This window comes from Sphaerodactylus townsendi, linkage group LG05 (genome assembly GCF_021028975.2).
Source record: "Sphaerodactylus townsendi isolate TG3544 linkage group LG05, MPM_Stown_v2.3, whole genome shotgun sequence".
In the NCBI taxonomy this organism is placed as follows: Eukaryota; Metazoa; Chordata; class Lepidosauria; order Squamata; family Sphaerodactylidae; genus Sphaerodactylus; species Sphaerodactylus townsendi.
The window spans coordinates 32,278,092-32,296,049 of record NC_059429.1 but is presented as its reverse complement, the minus strand read 5'-3'; the positions used below and the strand labels follow the sequence as shown (position 1 = coordinate 32,296,049).

At 40.0% G+C, this 17,958-nt stretch overlaps 1 protein-coding gene across 2 annotated transcripts in view; it reads left to right on the top strand.

Annotated features, from left to right (window-relative positions):
• DENND1B (DENN domain containing 1B) overlaps positions 1-1,153 on the top strand; it is a 228,878-nt gene extending 227,725 nt beyond the window's left edge. For both annotated transcript variants that reach the window (XM_048496683.1, XM_048496684.1), the window contains exon 22: positions 329-1,153. In XM_048496683.1, the coding sequence (XP_048352640.1) occupies positions 329-874 (546 nt within the window). In that variant the 3' untranslated portion in view covers positions 875-1,153. The remainder of the gene's footprint in view (positions 1-328) is intronic.
• Positions 1,154-17,958: the final 16,805 nt, after the last annotated feature.

Below are 17,958 nucleotides of genomic sequence, written 5' to 3'. Positions count from 1 at the left end.
GAATGCTGACCCCATACCTGACTACTTCCTGTCAACAGAATCACAATAGGGAGGGGAGTCCTCTGAAGGTGCCCAGTTTTTTTTTTACATGTACTGAAAAACACAGATCTGCATTCTTCATGCTTTGAAGCTCCATTAACCTCAGAGTTGGAGGGGATCCAAACTGTCATCATGTTAAATATTTGCTGGGGATAAATCTTTTTGTAAGTTTAGTTCATAATCATTTCAGTGAAGCACAATTAGTCCAGTCAGGAAAACATTGTTCTTGTTTCAGTAAAGCCACAGCCAGGAAGCCTCATGCAATATAAATGTGCATTCTTTATTTCAGAATAAATCCAACACCCCGAGTGAGAGCAATCTTGCTCTGCTTTGCAGCGGTTTTACTTCTGATCAAGGAGAGTGGAATCTCGGGCAAGATGACAGTGTCCTCAGTGGGAAACAGCTTCCCCCATCACCAAGGAAACGTGCTCCTTCTAGCCTCAGCCGCACAGAATCTCCCTTTGCGCTGGAAAAAGAAAATCCTTCCTCTGCCTTCAGCTCTGACAGCATGGGCCACCTTAAAACTTGTATGAAATCTGCAAACCAGTCTCAAGAAACTATGCATCTGTGTTCTCCAAGAGGCTTACCTGTGAAGGAGACAAAATGGAATAAAACACTAAGTGGTACAACAGTGGATCCAGGGTCGTCAAACGTGATCCAGAGTCCATCCACTCTAGTTCCTTGGGAGAAAGAACTTAAAAAAGAAAGTGAAATCCTAGAGGAGGGTGGGCTGCTTCATGAAGTGGTGTCTTTGTGTAAAATGACTTCTGCTTTCAAGGATGGCTTAAACATTTCAAGTGACCAGATTTCCAGTAGCAATGGGAATAAGTCATAAGAAATTTTGGAGGGGAAAGGTACATTTCCAACAAGGATTACTCAGGACTCCATCTCTCTTTTGTGAAAACATCACAAAGAAAACAAACTCTTCTGTTTGACTAATCTTAGTTGTGGTTTGCCTCACAGATGTATCTTCTGTTTTATTTTGAATATAATCTCCTCTTAGATTACTTTAAGAGTCAGAATGGTGTAGTGGTTAAGAGTGGTGGACTGTAATCTGGAGAACTGGGTTTGATTCCCTACTCCTCTACATAATCTGGTGAACCAGGTTTATTTCACCATTCTTCCACATGAAGCCTGCTGGGTGACCTTAGGCTAGTCACAGTTCTCTCAGAGCTCTCTCAGCCCCACCTGCCCCACAAGATGTCTATTGTGGGGAGAGGAAGGGAAGGAGTTTGTAAGCCACTTTGAGACTTCTTATGGTTGAGAAAAGTGGAGTATAAATCCAAACTCTTCTTCTACTACTACTTCGCAGCATTTAAATTCATTGTACGGGCCTGGATCAGCAAATGCATTTTTAAATCAAGGTACTCCTGCGATTCTATGTTTATGCTACAGCTGGTATGTAGCACTTGACTCATTGTTACTACCCTTTCCCCTTCTCATCCTGCGCATAAGGAAAACTTTTAGGTCAGCAGTGACTTGTATTCTTCTGAGAATGAAGGGGTCCATGATCTAATTGCCTTAAAGATAAAGGGAAAGATTTAACTATCCCAAAGTTTCAGTTGCAAATATTCAGAAAAAGGCTAACATTGAAGTACTTGGGCAATAGGAAATGTGAATCTATTCTGAACTACAGGAAGTCCTGCAATTAAAAGTGGGTGATCTATATGATTATGTTTCATATAGAGACTGCAATTACGAAGTAGGAGACCCTGATCAAACGGGGCTTTCTCCTGCATATTGTCTTCCAAGGTGATAACTTTTTTGACATACTGAAGCAATACCTATCAAGGAAAGGAAAGCTCTCTCATGATGTGTTTATCACCACATTGAGAGCCAGTGTGGTATCATGGTTAAGAGCAGCAGACTCTAATCTGGAGAAACAGGTTTGAGTCCCCACCCCTCCACAGGAATCCTGCTGGGTGACCTTGGGCCAGTTACAGTTCTTTCAGAACTCTTTCAGCCCCACCTACCTCACAAGGTGTCTGTTGTGGGGGGAGGAAGGGAATGTGATTGCAAGTCGCTTTGAGACGCCTTACAGTAGAGAAAAGCAGGGTATAAAAACCAACTCTTCTTCTATGTGAATGAGTGTTTTAACAGCTTGCTTGAATCTTCTCTAGTTTACTGTACCCCAGTGTACCCTAGACTTCCTTATCTGCAACAAGTGGTACTGCATATTTTTATCTTACCAGAGTACTGAAATGCAGTATGACATTTACAACACTGTCCACATTTTTTTTCAGAAAGAAAAACTTTTCAAAATTGAAGCAGAATTTATTTTAATGTTTCTAAATTAAAACAGATCCACTGCACTGTTGTTGTTGCCCATTTAACTTTTGCAAGTACCTTTTAAAAGTGGTGTTTAAGTACAATCCTGGGCAGGGCTATTCCAGCCTAAGGGTTTGAATCCGCTAGTTTCAGTGGGCTTAGACAATAGTAGCGCAGTGAGTCAGAAGACATATTTCCAGTTACATGTCAAATAATTAAATAGCCACACACATAGTCTTTAAAGAGATTTATCCTATGCAGCTTTTTGGTCTCTCCTGCCAGCCAGTGACTCAGGGTTAGTCTTTTGTCTATTATATAAAGCACCGTTGAACTCATTAATGTGGCTGTCTGGCACAAGTCCTTATTTGCTTGTGCTGTGCTATTCCTGATTTTCTTTTGCCACCCAAGTCTAGGTTTGTGGAAACTGCTAACCTGCCAATATGTTTCAGACCAGTGGTTCCCAACCTTCTTGACAATGAGGACTGTTTTCAACATCAGAAATTTACTTTTAAGTCATTAATGTGGATTCATGTCTCTATATGCAAATACAGATTAGAAACAAGATCCAGAACCTATGTGTCCAGATGGAGTCTTTCCATTGGATGCACAGAAGTTAGCTTCTAATAAGTGAGGGAGGGAAAATCCTGCATTCAAGATTTGTTCTCACACCTGAAATAGGTGTGGGTGGGGAAAAAGCAATAAGATGTCTGGCAAAACACATAGGTTGGGGGCAGTGGTGGGATCCAAAAATTTTAATAACAGGTTACAATGGTGGTGGGATTCAAACAGTGGCCGCACACACGCACCTCCGGTCTCTATTGGGCAGCGGGGTTGCTTTAGTAACCCGTTCTCGGCACTCAGAAAAAATTAGTAACCACTTCTCTAGAAGAACTGGTTGGATCCCACCTCTGGTTGGGGGGACTTGCATCGGCAGGAAATGTGGTAGGGTGGCCTGAACCTTTTCTGTTACATAACTCTGGTTAAATTTTCAGTAATGTGGCTTCCTCATTGACCCTTTTGTAGTGCAGCCTCATTAGGGGCCATTTGAGCTGAAATTTTGTTAAATTCACTGAGACTGTAAAACTCTCACACTTTTAATCACTGTTATCAAAAATAATTTTAGAAGGCTAATAGCTGTGCCTTATATTTTTATGTAGTTGCTATCTTTCTTACTAACAAGCAAACAAAACAGATATGAAACTTGCCAAAATGGTTTAATTAGCAATTTATGAAGCCCTTTGCCAGGAACCACCATGTCCTTCACTTGCTCACCTAAATCATCATAGGTCAGATCTGTAGCATTTTGATCATTACTGTAACATCATCACAGGAAGCATTGTTCTTTAACAGCTTCTATATACCTTGCACTCTTAGGGCTTTGTAAAATCATTGATATGGTGGTAGCAGGCTTCAGGTAAACCCGAAAGTTTCTCAGGAATCCTAGTAGATGCAGTTGATGGAATCATCAGATTATTTTCTTCCTCCTAGAAGGAAAAAGTGTAGTTTTTTGCATTAAAATTTAGCTTGCTGTTCAGACTGTTAAATTTAGAACCATAAAACATCTAATCTGATCACATTAGACCTTCAGCTAAGGTCTCCTAGTTCACCATTAGTCTGTTAAAATCACAATAAGTTTTAGTATTTTTGGATACCCATCATAACTTTTTATTATTATTATTATTTATTAGATTTATAGGCCGCCTCACCCCCAAAGGGCTCGAGGTGGCTCACAGTACAGTTGTTCCAATAACAGCACATAAAATACATAACTAAAACTTAACCCCATTAAAACAAATTTCCACAGCATTTAAATTTAAATAACAAAGTTAAGTGCAAGCAAAATTTAAAGTCTTGTAGTTCCTTGTCACAAAATCCCCAAATGGAAATGTTCTGAACCAGAATCTCATGTTACAGGACCCAAAGGAGTTGATCCACTACCAAAGCCTTCTTTGATAATATGTACTCGAGGACAGAGAAAAATTTCAGCAGAGGCAACAACGTTAGAGTTGCCAATGGAACTGATAGGTAAATATCCTGATCCGCCATTCCAGTGCCACAATCACCACCCATAATTGGTTCCAAGTGCCATGAAAGGCCATTGCCAGAATTCAGACATGAAAGACACTAAATTAGCAGAAGATCTTGTGTGTTCACCTGCACATCTATGCATAGAAGGTAACATAGGGTAGTTTGATGTCCACATGTTTTAAAAGTTATGCAAAGAAATGAATCTCCTGAAACAAGGCATGCTTTTGAGTGGGTAGTGTACTTCTAGTGATGATGAAAGAAGCACATTTTTATCACAACTTTGTTCTGCAGCATTTCAAATAGCAATATTGCTGTTTACGATTGCTAAAGTTAGGTTATTGAAAGCTATCAGTCCTGGTTAGCTCTGCTCCTAAACATGACAGCAAGAGTTTTCCAATTGATCAAATGCTACATTAGCACTTTTGGAAACATTAATATTCAGAAGTGGAATAGATGACTTAAATCCAACAGAAGGATCTCCTGTGCAGAAACCCACTTAAATGACCTCATTTTAATGGGATTTTTACAATTCACGGTGGATTGAACCCAAATTATGTTGGGCAGATTAAATTAGACAGATTAAATATAATGGGTTATTCACACAGATTAAATGCTAAACTAGCTTGTAGTTTGCAGTTGGGAAACAATGGTAGCTAGCTAGCTGCCAAGTTGAAGCCATTTGGAAAATGTGAGACTTGAGACATAAATGCTTTCATTGTGTTCACTGTTAGTCTAACACAGAAGTGGGAGAGTAACAGACATCTCTTTTCTTAATGGGGATTATTGTACAGGAGATAGTTCATCTTTTCCTCCAGTACCCTCCATTTTCTTTGACCAAAGTCTTTTGTAATGTTCTGCCATTTGGAAAGGTGCTTGATCGTAGAGTAAGTGAGATGAAATAAGTGCCAATCTGGTTCTACCATAGTATCTGGTAGAACATTATATGAATTTTAGACCATTAACTCTTATTTAAATTCTAGAATCAGTATTAGTATGAGTGACAAGGAAATGTAAACTCCAAAGTCAAGATTGCTGTGTAAGATTTCCTTCGTTTAGTATCTCAGTTTAACCATAACAAGGGAGCTACCAGGATGTGAGGGAAATTTATTGGCTTTGACAAAATATATTGGATTTTGTGCAATATTTTTGCTTTTTTTATGTGATTTATTTTGACAAATATATGTGTCTGCTTTCCATGCAGGTGTTTGAAATAATTTTGTAGCATTTAATTACAGTTGTCTGATAAATAAAAGAACTCTACCTTGTCAGTCAACAAATGGTTTTACTATTAACTGCAAATGACTAGGGATGCCACATTTTTGTGTTATAATGAGAAATACAGGCTTAGCCAGTTACACAATCAACACAGCAGTGACTCACAGTTGTTAATGCCTATGCAGCACCCTGTACTTTATCAGTAGCTGCTGGACATAATTTTTCTGGATTCACTGAGAATTTTTGATGCTCATTTTCTTCTTTATGCATTGAAGCGATCAATGGCAGATGCAGGGCCAGTTCTGCAATTACCATCCAAAAGACTGGGGTGGCACCGTAAGAAGGGTGCTGGTACTCTACTGGGACTCTCCTTGCTCACAGCCGTCAGTAGCAGAGGAGGTGACAGGCATCTCAACCCCCTTGCAGGAAGAAAAGGGTGTGCCTGGTTTGCAGTGACAAAATACTAGCTTGTAGGTTTTTATGTTTCCACAGTCCGGCATGTGGCATCCCTCATCGTCACCATGATTGATCAAATCAATAGATGATGCCAGTACATTTTGAATTGTGTGTAAATTATGTTAATTTTTATGTTCATGTATTGATCTACATTTTCTTCTCATGGCCAAACATCCATCAAGGCCTACTTTAACATACTTGAATGAGTCAGCTTAAAGCACCGTGCAGTTTATCAAGTTCTGGATGCAAATTGCTTACAAATATTGTGGTGAATTTATTGTTCTATATGCACACTGTACCTGGAAGTGGTGCAGTGAATAATCTATCTTTGAAGGGCTTTTTTAAAAAGAGTGAAAGTCAGCTTTGAATGGAAGAACCCAGTATATATCCTTATCTCCAAATGTTTTGTGACCCGTCTTTTTTGAATAATTCTTTCTAGAATTTTCACACCAATATTATACAAACCGTCAGTGAATTCCGGGGTGGTTTATATTGGAATGCTTTTTTCAACCCTTTCATATATTGCAGAGCTATTTACACACAAAAAAACCCACTGAAACTGCCACCTATTTTAGAGATTTGCTTGTACTTTTGCACTAGCTTATATTATGAGGTTAACTCTAGAGCACTGGTCTTCAACTGGTATGTTAATATCCATAAGGGGATCACACCTAACTTCAGGCAATTTGTGCTAGTGATGCCATTATCATAAAAACAAGGAAGGAAGGAAGGAAGGAAGGAAGGAAGGAAGGAAGGAAGGAAGGAAGGAAGGAAGGAAGGAGAGACTATTTGCAAAAAGAGGAAAGATCCTTTATTATTATAGTTGTGAAGGAGATTCAGGAGATGAAACTTCTAAAATTTGTTGCACCTTCCCAGATTCCCTCTCTGGTTTAACCATTAAGGGCTGGGAATTTTTCTTCCTAGTTCTTTAAAATAAGAAAGATGAGAAGAGCTAATGTAACATTGTGACTGAGAGCTAGAAGTCAGTGGTTGGAATCTCACCTTAACCACATTTTATTAGGTGACCGCATGTAAGCTACACTGTTTTGGTTGCTGTTTCAATCCGAAATATAGGGGTGATCACAAAACTGACCAACAGTTGTGAGGACTGTAACAAGATAATATATATGAAGTGCTGTGTCATGCTGGGGTATCTTCCGCTTCCCCTAAACTCAGAAGCAGGAATGTTTTCTAATTCTTCTGATATTTGCTTGTTCTGATCTTCTCACTGGTCAACTTTGCTATGTATAACCTTCGGGGGCAGGTTATTCATTTGTCCCACACTGTACCTCACTAAAGTAGATGCATAACTGAAGCAGCTTAAAGAATTGAAGTGATTCCTCCCCACCTTTCTCCTGTGTTTGATCTCAAAAATTATTACACTAGAGGCTTTCCAAAATTTGACAATAATACAATAGAATTTTATTAAACTCTTCAGGGATGGGATGGGGGATTTGGTGAGGAGGGAGGAAGCTAAGTTATATACAATTTTTTTAATATATTCTTAATAATACAGCACAGATAGTATTTGGCTTTTTAATAAGATTTTGGTTTGTTAAAGATTTCTGAATTCTTTGAAATAAGACTTTCTGGTTGTTATACAGCATTGACTCATACTTGCACTCAGAGGTTCATGGGTAAACTCTGGTGACTAAAATCTAGAAGGAATGGAGTTTTCACCAAACTCATTTTTTCTCTTCAGACTTCCCAAACTCATTTCAGAATAGGCTCATTTCAGAATAAATCTACCTTAGAACTTGGGATGGGAATTCTTCTTCCATGCAGAATTTAAATTCCTCTTGGCTAGAGATTGGTCAATACAATACAATAACCTTTATTAGGAATAAATTAAAAGTTATTTACTATCTCTCTGACTTAGACAGCTCCCTCTGTCCTAAACTCACAGTTCAGGAGACCAACTAGCTTTGTTTATTTTCCTCTTTGGCTAAAGGAGGGTGCTTTTCCCCAAATACTCTTTCTGCCAACACCGCAGGTCTATACACAGACACTAAATATGTCTGTATTCCCATCAGCAACTGAGTTCTAAGCTCCACCCACACCCAGCTGTCACTCACATACACAGGCTCTGTAAGGAATTAACTCTTCACAGTCAGCTTTTGAATGCTCCTAGTTTTGAAATAGTGTTATATGGAATAGAGTTTTTATATGCTATTTTCCTTAGTTCCGTCACATGCTGTATGATCGCATATGTGGAAACAAAAGTGGGTCCAGGATTACAGGTTGAGGTTTTTGGGTGGGTCTGAGCTCCAAAAATGTTGAAGACGGCTGCTTTAGAGTTTAAAGACCAGAACTTGAACTCCTGTCAGTAGCACCTCTGAATGCACTTTAACTGTTTTTGTTAATGTCAGTACAAAGTATTTGGTGAGCTCCACATTGCCGTAAAGTGCCCCACTGTGTAATATAGAATAAAAACTTACCAAACTTACTAATGTTGCTTAGTGCTGGGTTTTACTGTCTGGACTGGTCACTTGTTTGGATTATGCGATGCACAAAGCAATACAATAACCTGCATTTCAAAAGATTAGTTTTTACTTTTTGAAAAGGATGTTCAGAAGGTTGTTGTGCTGCAAGCAGGCAGGGTGTGGTCAGATCCAGTACTGCAGGACAGAACAGGCAGCAGACAAGAGTGTGGTCAGAAGACAGTACAATGGGTCAAGGCACTCAGCAGGTGAAGGCGTAGTCATCAGTCAGCCCAACAGGTCACGGCACAGGAGATCAGAAGTAGACCAGGCACACAGAAGTAGCAGGAAACACGCTTGTTGCACCCAGGCAGAAGCGAGCTCACAGCAAGGTTTATATAGAGAGCCTTGTTCAAGGGGCAGGGATTCTGCAAGGAGTTAATCCTCATCAGATGCAGACACTTCCCATGTTTTGCTGCCACACGAGCACTCCTTCTTTGCCTCTGCAGCAGCTGCCTCTGCTTCTGGATTCCCTAGAATTTGCAGGCTCCTCCACCTGCACATCATAGGGCTGGGCTGGAAGTTGGTTCTGCTTTCAGGTCTTCCTCAGGAGCAGCAACCTCTGGCTGCTCTGTATCCTCAGGTTCTGCCTCAGAGTCCTCTGTGTCCTGGTAAGTACCCAGGGGGTGGTTCATGACGGTTGTTTTGGTCATTATGCCAACTTTATTAGAACTGGAAGACTTTTTTGAAATAAAGAGCATTAAAACATCACAGTATGGCTCAAATGATAACCACTGCAGAATTTTTTGAAACTGGCATAGAATACGGAGAAAGCTACACATTACTGTGACTTTTTTTTGTAAAGCCTGTCCATATCTTGTTTCCCTAGCAGCAAGTGATGTGCAGCACAAAGAAACATGAGTTCAGCTGTGTCTGAACATGGCAGGTAAGATTCAGTATACACATTAAAAGAGGTTGATACGAAACTGTGAGTTTTGTTGGCATCCTCTGTCCTTATTGCAGGGCATTGTTTTGCCCTAAGTGTGCCATTTGTAATTATATGGAATCCATGGTCTTAAAATGCTGAAGAATTATGTAATGGTGCGTTCAGAATGCGAGATTCGGAGGAGCTGCATCTCTCATAGGCATGTTGGCAGCCACTGCCTTCCGGTGGACATTGTCTCTTGAAACCAGAGGACCACCTAACCTGACAAAAGCCACAAGAGCTTGATGTGAAATGGGCACCATGCACCATCTGGCTGGCACAGCACCCAAACAATTCATGAGTAGCAAGTGACAGGTGCAGTTAGCTGCCCACTCTTAGCAGCGGTATCCAGGCTGCCAGATCAATGTTGGTATTTTTGATCCTCAGTCATTGTTTTGAAAAAGAGATGGGGGGGTGGGCGGAAATCACATCTACTTAGTCATCTCTCAAGCCTGACAGCTAGAACAGCAAGTCTGCTTGTCACATGTCCAACTAACAAAAAACACAGAGTGCTACAAAGATGGAAATCCCTTTGAGTTATTCCTGTCAGAATTGCAGTGATGTTATCAACTGTCAGCAGACCATTCCTCTCTAGTTGCATTACTGATGCTTCTCAGTTTAGATACATGGCAATCTTACTGTACTTTATTTGTTTTTAATTCATGATCTGTCATAACCCTGAAAAGGTGCGGAATTGAGACGGTATAGAAATATTCATGAAAGGATCAAAAGATCAAATATATTAAAATGTCACTACTTGTGTTAAAATCTCCTTCCTCATGGCAACTATTTAATTCCTGTTCACTGAATGCCTACCATGCCACAGGGGTGTTGCGCTTTTAACAACAATTCTAGTATCACATTGTGGCTCAGAAGGCTGGGCTGTAAACCAAGACGTTCCTGATTCAAATGTTGCTTCTACCATAAATATTTCTTTCTCAGATCTAAATTTGCAGTATTGGGGATTATACTGGTTTACCTTGCCAGGCAATTGTAATGACTGTAGAGGAACAATGTTTTGAAAAGGCTATAAAATGAGTAATAGTATGTTTAGAGAATTAGTAAACCTCTGTGAACCACAGCATCTTTTGCAAACATGGCATTGTGCAATTCTATTGTCCACAATACAAAGGCAGCCATGGCAGGTAATCCATGGAAGACAAATTGCTCTTCGGTGGACCACCTAACCTGACGGATGGTGCAGCAGCTCCTGGCTCATTCAAGGCACTCAGCAAAAGCTGTCATGGGGAATATGCATTTCATTAGAAGTTTCTCAGAAGAGACCTGCCATGTATTTTGAGAGAAGGTGGTAGCCCATCACTCTGTTATTCCATACCATGCAGGGAGGCAATGCTGGTGTCCCTTGCCATTCCCACAAATCATAGACTCATGAACATATGGGGCCATGCATGTCCAGCTGCTTTGCAATAACAGGTAACAAGGCTAAAACATGCGGATTTAGTCTTTTATGAAGCCTTCACTTCCGGATGGAAGTTGTTCCAGCATGACCATCAGTGTTTGTCCATGCATGGGTTTGCTGATATGGGGAAAGGAAAGCCAGTGGCCCCTTTTCAGACCACGCTCCAAAGCCTCCAACTACCCTTTGAACAGTCTGGTGTACAATGCAATCTCTCGTTAATCAGGTCTCGCTGGTGAACTCTGAAGAAGCAGGCCTTAAAATTAGTACATCCCCATCAATAGACATGAACTTGATTTGTGGAACATATTCTAGAATAGCCAGATGATTCACACGACAAGTTAAAAATGAAGGCTAGTATCATACCAGCAAAAGATACGCATGGGTTTCAATGGAACAGTTCTAAACATGTGCTCAGCCCACTGAAATCCTTAGGATTTTGAAGTGCTTAATTTTAACTGGATTATAGCCATGGCTGTTCTCTTTTTTACAAAACATTGTAAAAAAACATTGACCCAGCTTTGGATGGGATTTTTTTATTTAAAAAATCCATAGCTGCTATTTTACATTCTGCATGTGCCTAAGAAAAATTCTGAATGCTCTTACAGAGTATTCATGTACAACTCTGAAAAGATGAGGAGAGAATTCCATTTTCCACCCAGGACTCCCTGGTCTTTTATCGTCATGATGATCATAACAGGAAAAGCAGCGATATCAGATCCAGGGAGTTGGATTTTTATTGGATGTGACAAGGAACAACAACAACAACAGAAACCTCAGCAATGCCGCTAGTTATGATGTGGGTTTGCTGGTATGCAGCTAAAGCAGAATGAGAGGCTTTGTGGTTTTTCATCAGTCAAGGGAAAAAAATGGCTGGCAAGCAAGAAATCCCTGGAGGTTGTCAGTCTTCTTTCAAATTCTGCATGAAATCCATCAACAAGAACTAGGTTTGGAGCGTTTTTTTTTTTTTAAATGTAGGCACAGTGTTTTGACTGGGGCTAATTTCTACAGATCTGTTCATGAACAAAGCTGCCTTTTGTGGTTCTGAGATTACAAATAGATTTTTAGCTTGACTGGTGTGTGTATTTGTAGTATCAGTTGATTGTTGTCCCTTCATTTCCCTCTCTTGCCACTGAATTGCAAGACATTGTGATTCTGTGTATTGCGTGAGATCTCCAATGCCTCATTCACCATGCAAGTCATCACTTAATTTTGGAATCACCATGTGATGAATAGCAACACGTGGTCAAGGTAAACAACCTTTTTTAACCAACACAGGAACAAGAGTGTCATCTAACACGTAACATGTCTGGGCTCTGTAAGCTCTCTCGTGGTACAGTGAGCCTTTGTGCACAGCTTACTAGACTCGTGGTAGCTTTAAAAAAATTGCAGGTCTTGCACTTATTACTTCCCGACCAGACATGCACATCCTGAGTCCTGAGCCCATCGGGGGGAGGGCGTTATACAAATCTAATGAACCATAAACCAACCATCCACTCTGGAGTCTTTATGAGATTGTTCCAAAAGCCACATCCTCAGTGTGATGATTTCAGGGGGTATTACCATGTGCAGGAGTTTCTTATGGGTATCTTTTTATTTTAATATTCTCTGGTAGTTTATTATGTACTCTGACTTTTATTTCTTTTCTCTACTTTTCCTTATGGGAATCAAGGTTGCTTGAGTAGGTCAATGTATGTTTATGCGCTAGTGCACATTTTGGAGAGCTTTCTGCAAAAAAGCATTTCCAATACTGGGAATTAGCAATCCTATTCCAGGCAATATGGGGGAAGGATGCATATGTTTGTAATCAGCAGCCTGTGAGAGGGCAGAGTTTCCTGGGGGCTAAGGAAATATCCTTTAATCAGCCCTCTGGAAAGCTTACTGATTTCCAGTAACAAGTTATGTTGGTTTATGTGTGGCTGCACCAGCATATTCAGTCAGGGAATCAACTCTGTGAATCATTACTTTCCTTCTTGCTCTTCACATCTGGTGTATGAGGGAAGAAGATATGGAGCCTTGCTAAGATTTGGCTGGTTTGGTTTTCTTTTTAAATTTCCGAGTCGGATGAGTACTCCTCTGTTAGTCTGTAAGAAGAGCGACAGTCCAGTAATAAGAAATTAAAAATCACAAATTCACTTTGGTGCAACATGAGGGAAAAAACAGATCTCGGCCCCCGCCATGTCCCGTGAATCGATACTTCTCTGCCTCCACTGTTGTTGTTTTTCAAGTTTTTCTCCTTGCATTATAATAACTCAGGACAATGTCGTCACCTGTTTAACAATGAACAGAGAAAAGTCAATTTAGATGTTCTGCTTAAATAATACATACAAAGCATCTGACATTTGGTCTGCTCCAAGGCTTAGTGATATGCTTCCCTTATTTGAGCAAAATAATGTCAAAACAACTTGCTGGAAATTAAAATGTCATCTCAAAATATTTGTATTTGACTTCCCGAGTCAGTGTTTGCTTTATAACCCTCTGGCATATTCAGATTGTAGGGTCACCATTAGCATTGTGACAGTGTGGGTTCTTTGAACAACATTGGCATTTCAAACTAATTAGCTAAAAACCTCTTCTCCCCCCCCCATCCCCCGCTTCTTTTTTGTCTTTTGACCCTTTGAGGCGCTGCCCATGGGTTTTTTTTCACTTTTTGTAAACTCATATAATTGTTTTTATTTTTAAAAATGTCAGGATATTTCTAAAATCTGTCCCGCCCCCCACCTTCTCTTTGCCATCCAAAAATAAGATTGAGCAGTTGTGTGTCAAAATTCAGCTATGGTTGTCCTGCATATTCTCTCATTTCAGTGTTTGTAAGGAATACAATTTGATTAAACACCTTTCTTCAACACTGTTCACCTCAGTTCCACCTTCTTTTGCTTTCACCATCTATGATTTAATTGTTCAATCCAGCCATTTAATCCTGTTAGCTTTGATAACCCACGTTATTTTGTTTAGAAGCACCTTTTTCACTATTTTTTCATATATCATGTCATGCCATCATTGGCTAAATCACATGGATTACCACTGCCAATAAGAATAAGTAACAGGCTGGGCAAATGGTGATGACTTCAGTGCTGATGGGTAATGCTTGCTGGGGAGAGAAAATACCCTGCTCCAATCAGGCACATGGCAAACCTATTGGGAGGGGGGGGGGCATAGGAGTACTATTTGGCCTGCCTGATGTTTACAAACTTCAGTATGTCTAATTTTCCACAGCTTAGAGGGACTGGCATTGTGTGGGTCACGTAGACTTTGCCAATGACTTCCTTGTTCGGCTGCTGCATGGTTTAAAGAAATCCCAGTTATAATATCATTTAAACACCCCAATATCCCAATATGTATGCATAATTCCAGACCTGGTACTATTTGGAAATGGACAAGTGCTTGCTGGGACCAAGATCAACAGGGACCAGGACGAAAAGCAACCAAGTGGCCCAGAAAAATCTCACTAGAAGTATCAACTTGCTCAGCCAAAAAACATGAACATGACAAAAAGGAGATCATGGAATGGTGATGACAATGCCATTCTATGCCTACCATTTTCTGGCAAGTTTTACCAGTAAGTAGCAATTCTTTCCTGAGCAGCAAGCATCCAAAATAGCATCTTCTCAGTGTCTGACTGGACTACAGAAGAGATCAGATGACATAGGAGAGGATAAGGGCAAGCAGAATGCTAAGACACCACATCCAATGGTCTTTTGGTGTGGGCTCTGGCTGGGAAGGATAGAGGTGAAGACCCTAAAGGTTACAGATTTCAGGAGGCTTTCACATTCTTTACTTTCGTGCTTCAGACTGATTAAGCACTTTTCCTTTGGGGTAAAATTGAAGTTCAGAGCAGCCATTGACTCTGGAAGATGTTGTTTTATTTTATTTCCTTTTTGAGAGGCTACAACAGCATTGCTTGCTTTAGTTGTAGCAGTGTTCTTGTGCCTAATGAAAGATGCTGGGCTTATACTTTCATTTTGCTAGCTGGTCTATGGTGCGGAGTGGGGGGCTGGAGAGGTTGCCTAGATTTCTAGCCTTTTGATGAATCTGTCTATAAATTGTAAAAGTTATCAGTGAAATAAAAATATTAATGGGAGAAGCTTAGATAGGGTTGTAGACATTCTACACAAAAATATTATGGGATCAATGTGGATTTAGTGCTAGAATTAGGTAGCTGTGCAAACTGTATCAGAGTCTTTGATGCATTGTAAATGTTTTGATTTTGCTAGTTATAGGAACAGAACAAACAGCTTGGTAGAATAATGAAGTTTTGTCCCAAAACATTGGAATCTGCCCCCCTCTGTCTTGGCAATCAAAGAGGTATAAAATGGCTCCTTTAAAAAAATCAAGCTGAGACGAGGAACCTGGATTTTGCATTCAGCATCACATTATGACCTTTCCTGAGGTCTCATGGGAGCAGGACTCAGGGCAGCCCTTTGTTGATTAAGTATTGTGGGGCAAATTATGCTGTGGCTCAATAGCTCAGTAGTTCCAATCAAAAACATCCCATTGTACAACAGTTCCTGGAATCTCACCATATTTTATTTGACTTATCTGGAACCTGCTTGGATTTGGATCCTGTATACTGAACTATCCAGTCCTTCGAAGAAGGTAATTTTTTTAATTTGTTCATTTAGACTCTCCCCAGCAACATACAGCATTGTTTTCTCACCTCCATTTTATCTTCATAATAACTATGTGAAATAGGTAAAGCTGAGAGAATGATTAGCTTAAGAGCATCCGGTGAATTACTGTGGTATAGTGGGGATTTCAGTGTGATACTTTAACCCCTATATTGGCTATCTTTTATAATCCAGTGATGTGGCAAAGTATCAGTGCTAGAAGGCTGCTGAAAAGACTTCAGTCATCAAGAAGGGAAGGCAGAGGATAGGGAGAAATCTTTGCCATATATGCCACACCCTGAACACAATTCCTATATAGTTCTGTATATTCTTCAAACAATGTGGTCCACAATTCCCATTGTTCAATGTGCCATCCTCACATAGTTGCAAGTATTCATTATGTGCATGCTGAGGACATGGGGCTTCACAGAAGAACTCATTCTCCACCCTCTTGATTTCGGCATGACCCACGCCCCTCCCGCACATGCAGAATAATGCACTTTCAATCCACTTTCAATGCACTTTGAAGCTGCATTTTACTGTGCAGAATAGTAAAATCCACTTTCAAACAATTGCAAAAGTGGATTGAATGTGCATCATTCTGCATGTGCAGATGGGGCCCCAGTTGAATGACTGCCTATGCTAGTGCTCTGAAAACCCTTTAGAGTCCTTGCAAAAGTCCCTACATATTGTGAGGAATTCTGACAGAATCTGATGGTGAACATCAAACCACTGCAGGATCTGCTCAAAAGAATTTAGTTTTATTGAGAAATTATGCCCAATAAAGGTTTACTGTACTGAGAAATTTTGAGTCATTTCTATATGATTCTTTGCAAAGTGGCTTTTCAACCCCAATTTTGCTGACAGTCTCCCCCTCCCCCCTTAGTACAGCAAGGTTAAAAACAAATCAGCATGAGCCCAAAAAGACCTGATGAAGGCTTAAATTGGAACCCTGCCCTCCTTCTGATCTGTACTTTATAGTGATGCATGCCAATGGAAATTTCGTTTGCAGTGAAAGCAGAAGCAGCACTTGAAAGGTCATGAACGATAGCGAGGAAACGAAAATGCCGAACTTTGAATCCTTCCGCTTAAACCATAAAAACCAGATGAAGACTCAGGTAGGTTTATTATGATCAAAAGGATGATTTGAAGTCACAGTTCTGAATCCATCAGCCATGCTGTCATTTGACAATACTGGATGAATTACTGAGGTATAGAGTTGCCTTGCCAAACAATTTGGAGATGGGATGAAAATTACAGTCTCTCAAAGAGCTATTAATGAAAAACAACAGTTACGGAACAAAATCACATTGAAGCCTCTGACTGTTTAGCTCATAGAGTTTTTGTGTGGAACCCTAAATATAATTTTTAAAATAATAAATCCCGTAAACATAAATAGGAGTTAAAGTGTAATATAGTTGGGTGAAGGCGACTGATTTCAAGGAACCTGTGTTGTTGAATACATGGTTTTCATTAGTGGTTTAATATATCCTTGATGGTCTTTTCATACATGGAAATCATCACTTGAAATGACAATCCAGAAGGGCTGAAAGTGCATGTGTGATCCAACCCTTTGTCTGATCAATTCTGAATTCATTCGCAATTTGAATTTTTATTGCAAGGATGTACAGACTATCTAGCAACCCATAGCATTTTTATCCCTGACCTTTCTTATATGGAAAGCAAGGGGGATACATTTGCATGGACTTTATGTCACAGTAGAGATTTGAATCCTGGTCTTGCAATTTGACCACTGCACCACAACACCTTACTCTCAGTGCTGTAACAAATCTCAGAGGAAGGTTTGGATATTTTAAAATATTTTTCTTCTGAAATGTATCAGCTACTTTGAAAATAGCATATTAGAAATAGAGGCTGGGTTAGAACACCCTTTTGTTTGGGGGCAAGTGATGTCCCTAGTTTTTTCTTCTCCAAATTGGCCTGTGCTGTTCAAACAAGTCCTTGCTCTCAGTAAATGCCAACCAGATGCATTTATTTAGAGAGAGGGCATTTGGTTGCATTTTGACACATGCCAGTAGGCTGAAGGTGATGCATGCTTCACTGGGGCATGAAAAACACAGCCACTCAATGAACTGTGTGGTTGTTGGCTGGGAGAAGAAGTTACTGGTGCCAAGCTCCTTGGATTCCCTTTCTATAATTTTATCTGAAGTGCTAGTTTTGTCTTTCAGACACTTGTAGCATGTGATACCAGGTATCTTAAGTCTGGTCTAGGCAATCTGCTCATTACAGGAAGATTTCTGTTTTCACATGACATGTTTGTTCATAACATTACCATGTGCAGTTGGTAGCTTGCTTCAGGAATCTGTGTCGAGAATTCTATGATCCTTTCATGTGATATTTTTGTCCTCTGGCATTCTCAGTATCTGTCTTATGCTCCAAGGGAAAGTGTCTCTTGGTATCTTTCATCCATTGAATTCAGATTTCTGGGTCTCTGAAAGAAGAGTATGCCTATGCCTATGGTTCTCCTTTGTAGTACTGATTTCTACCATTCCTTTAGGAAGC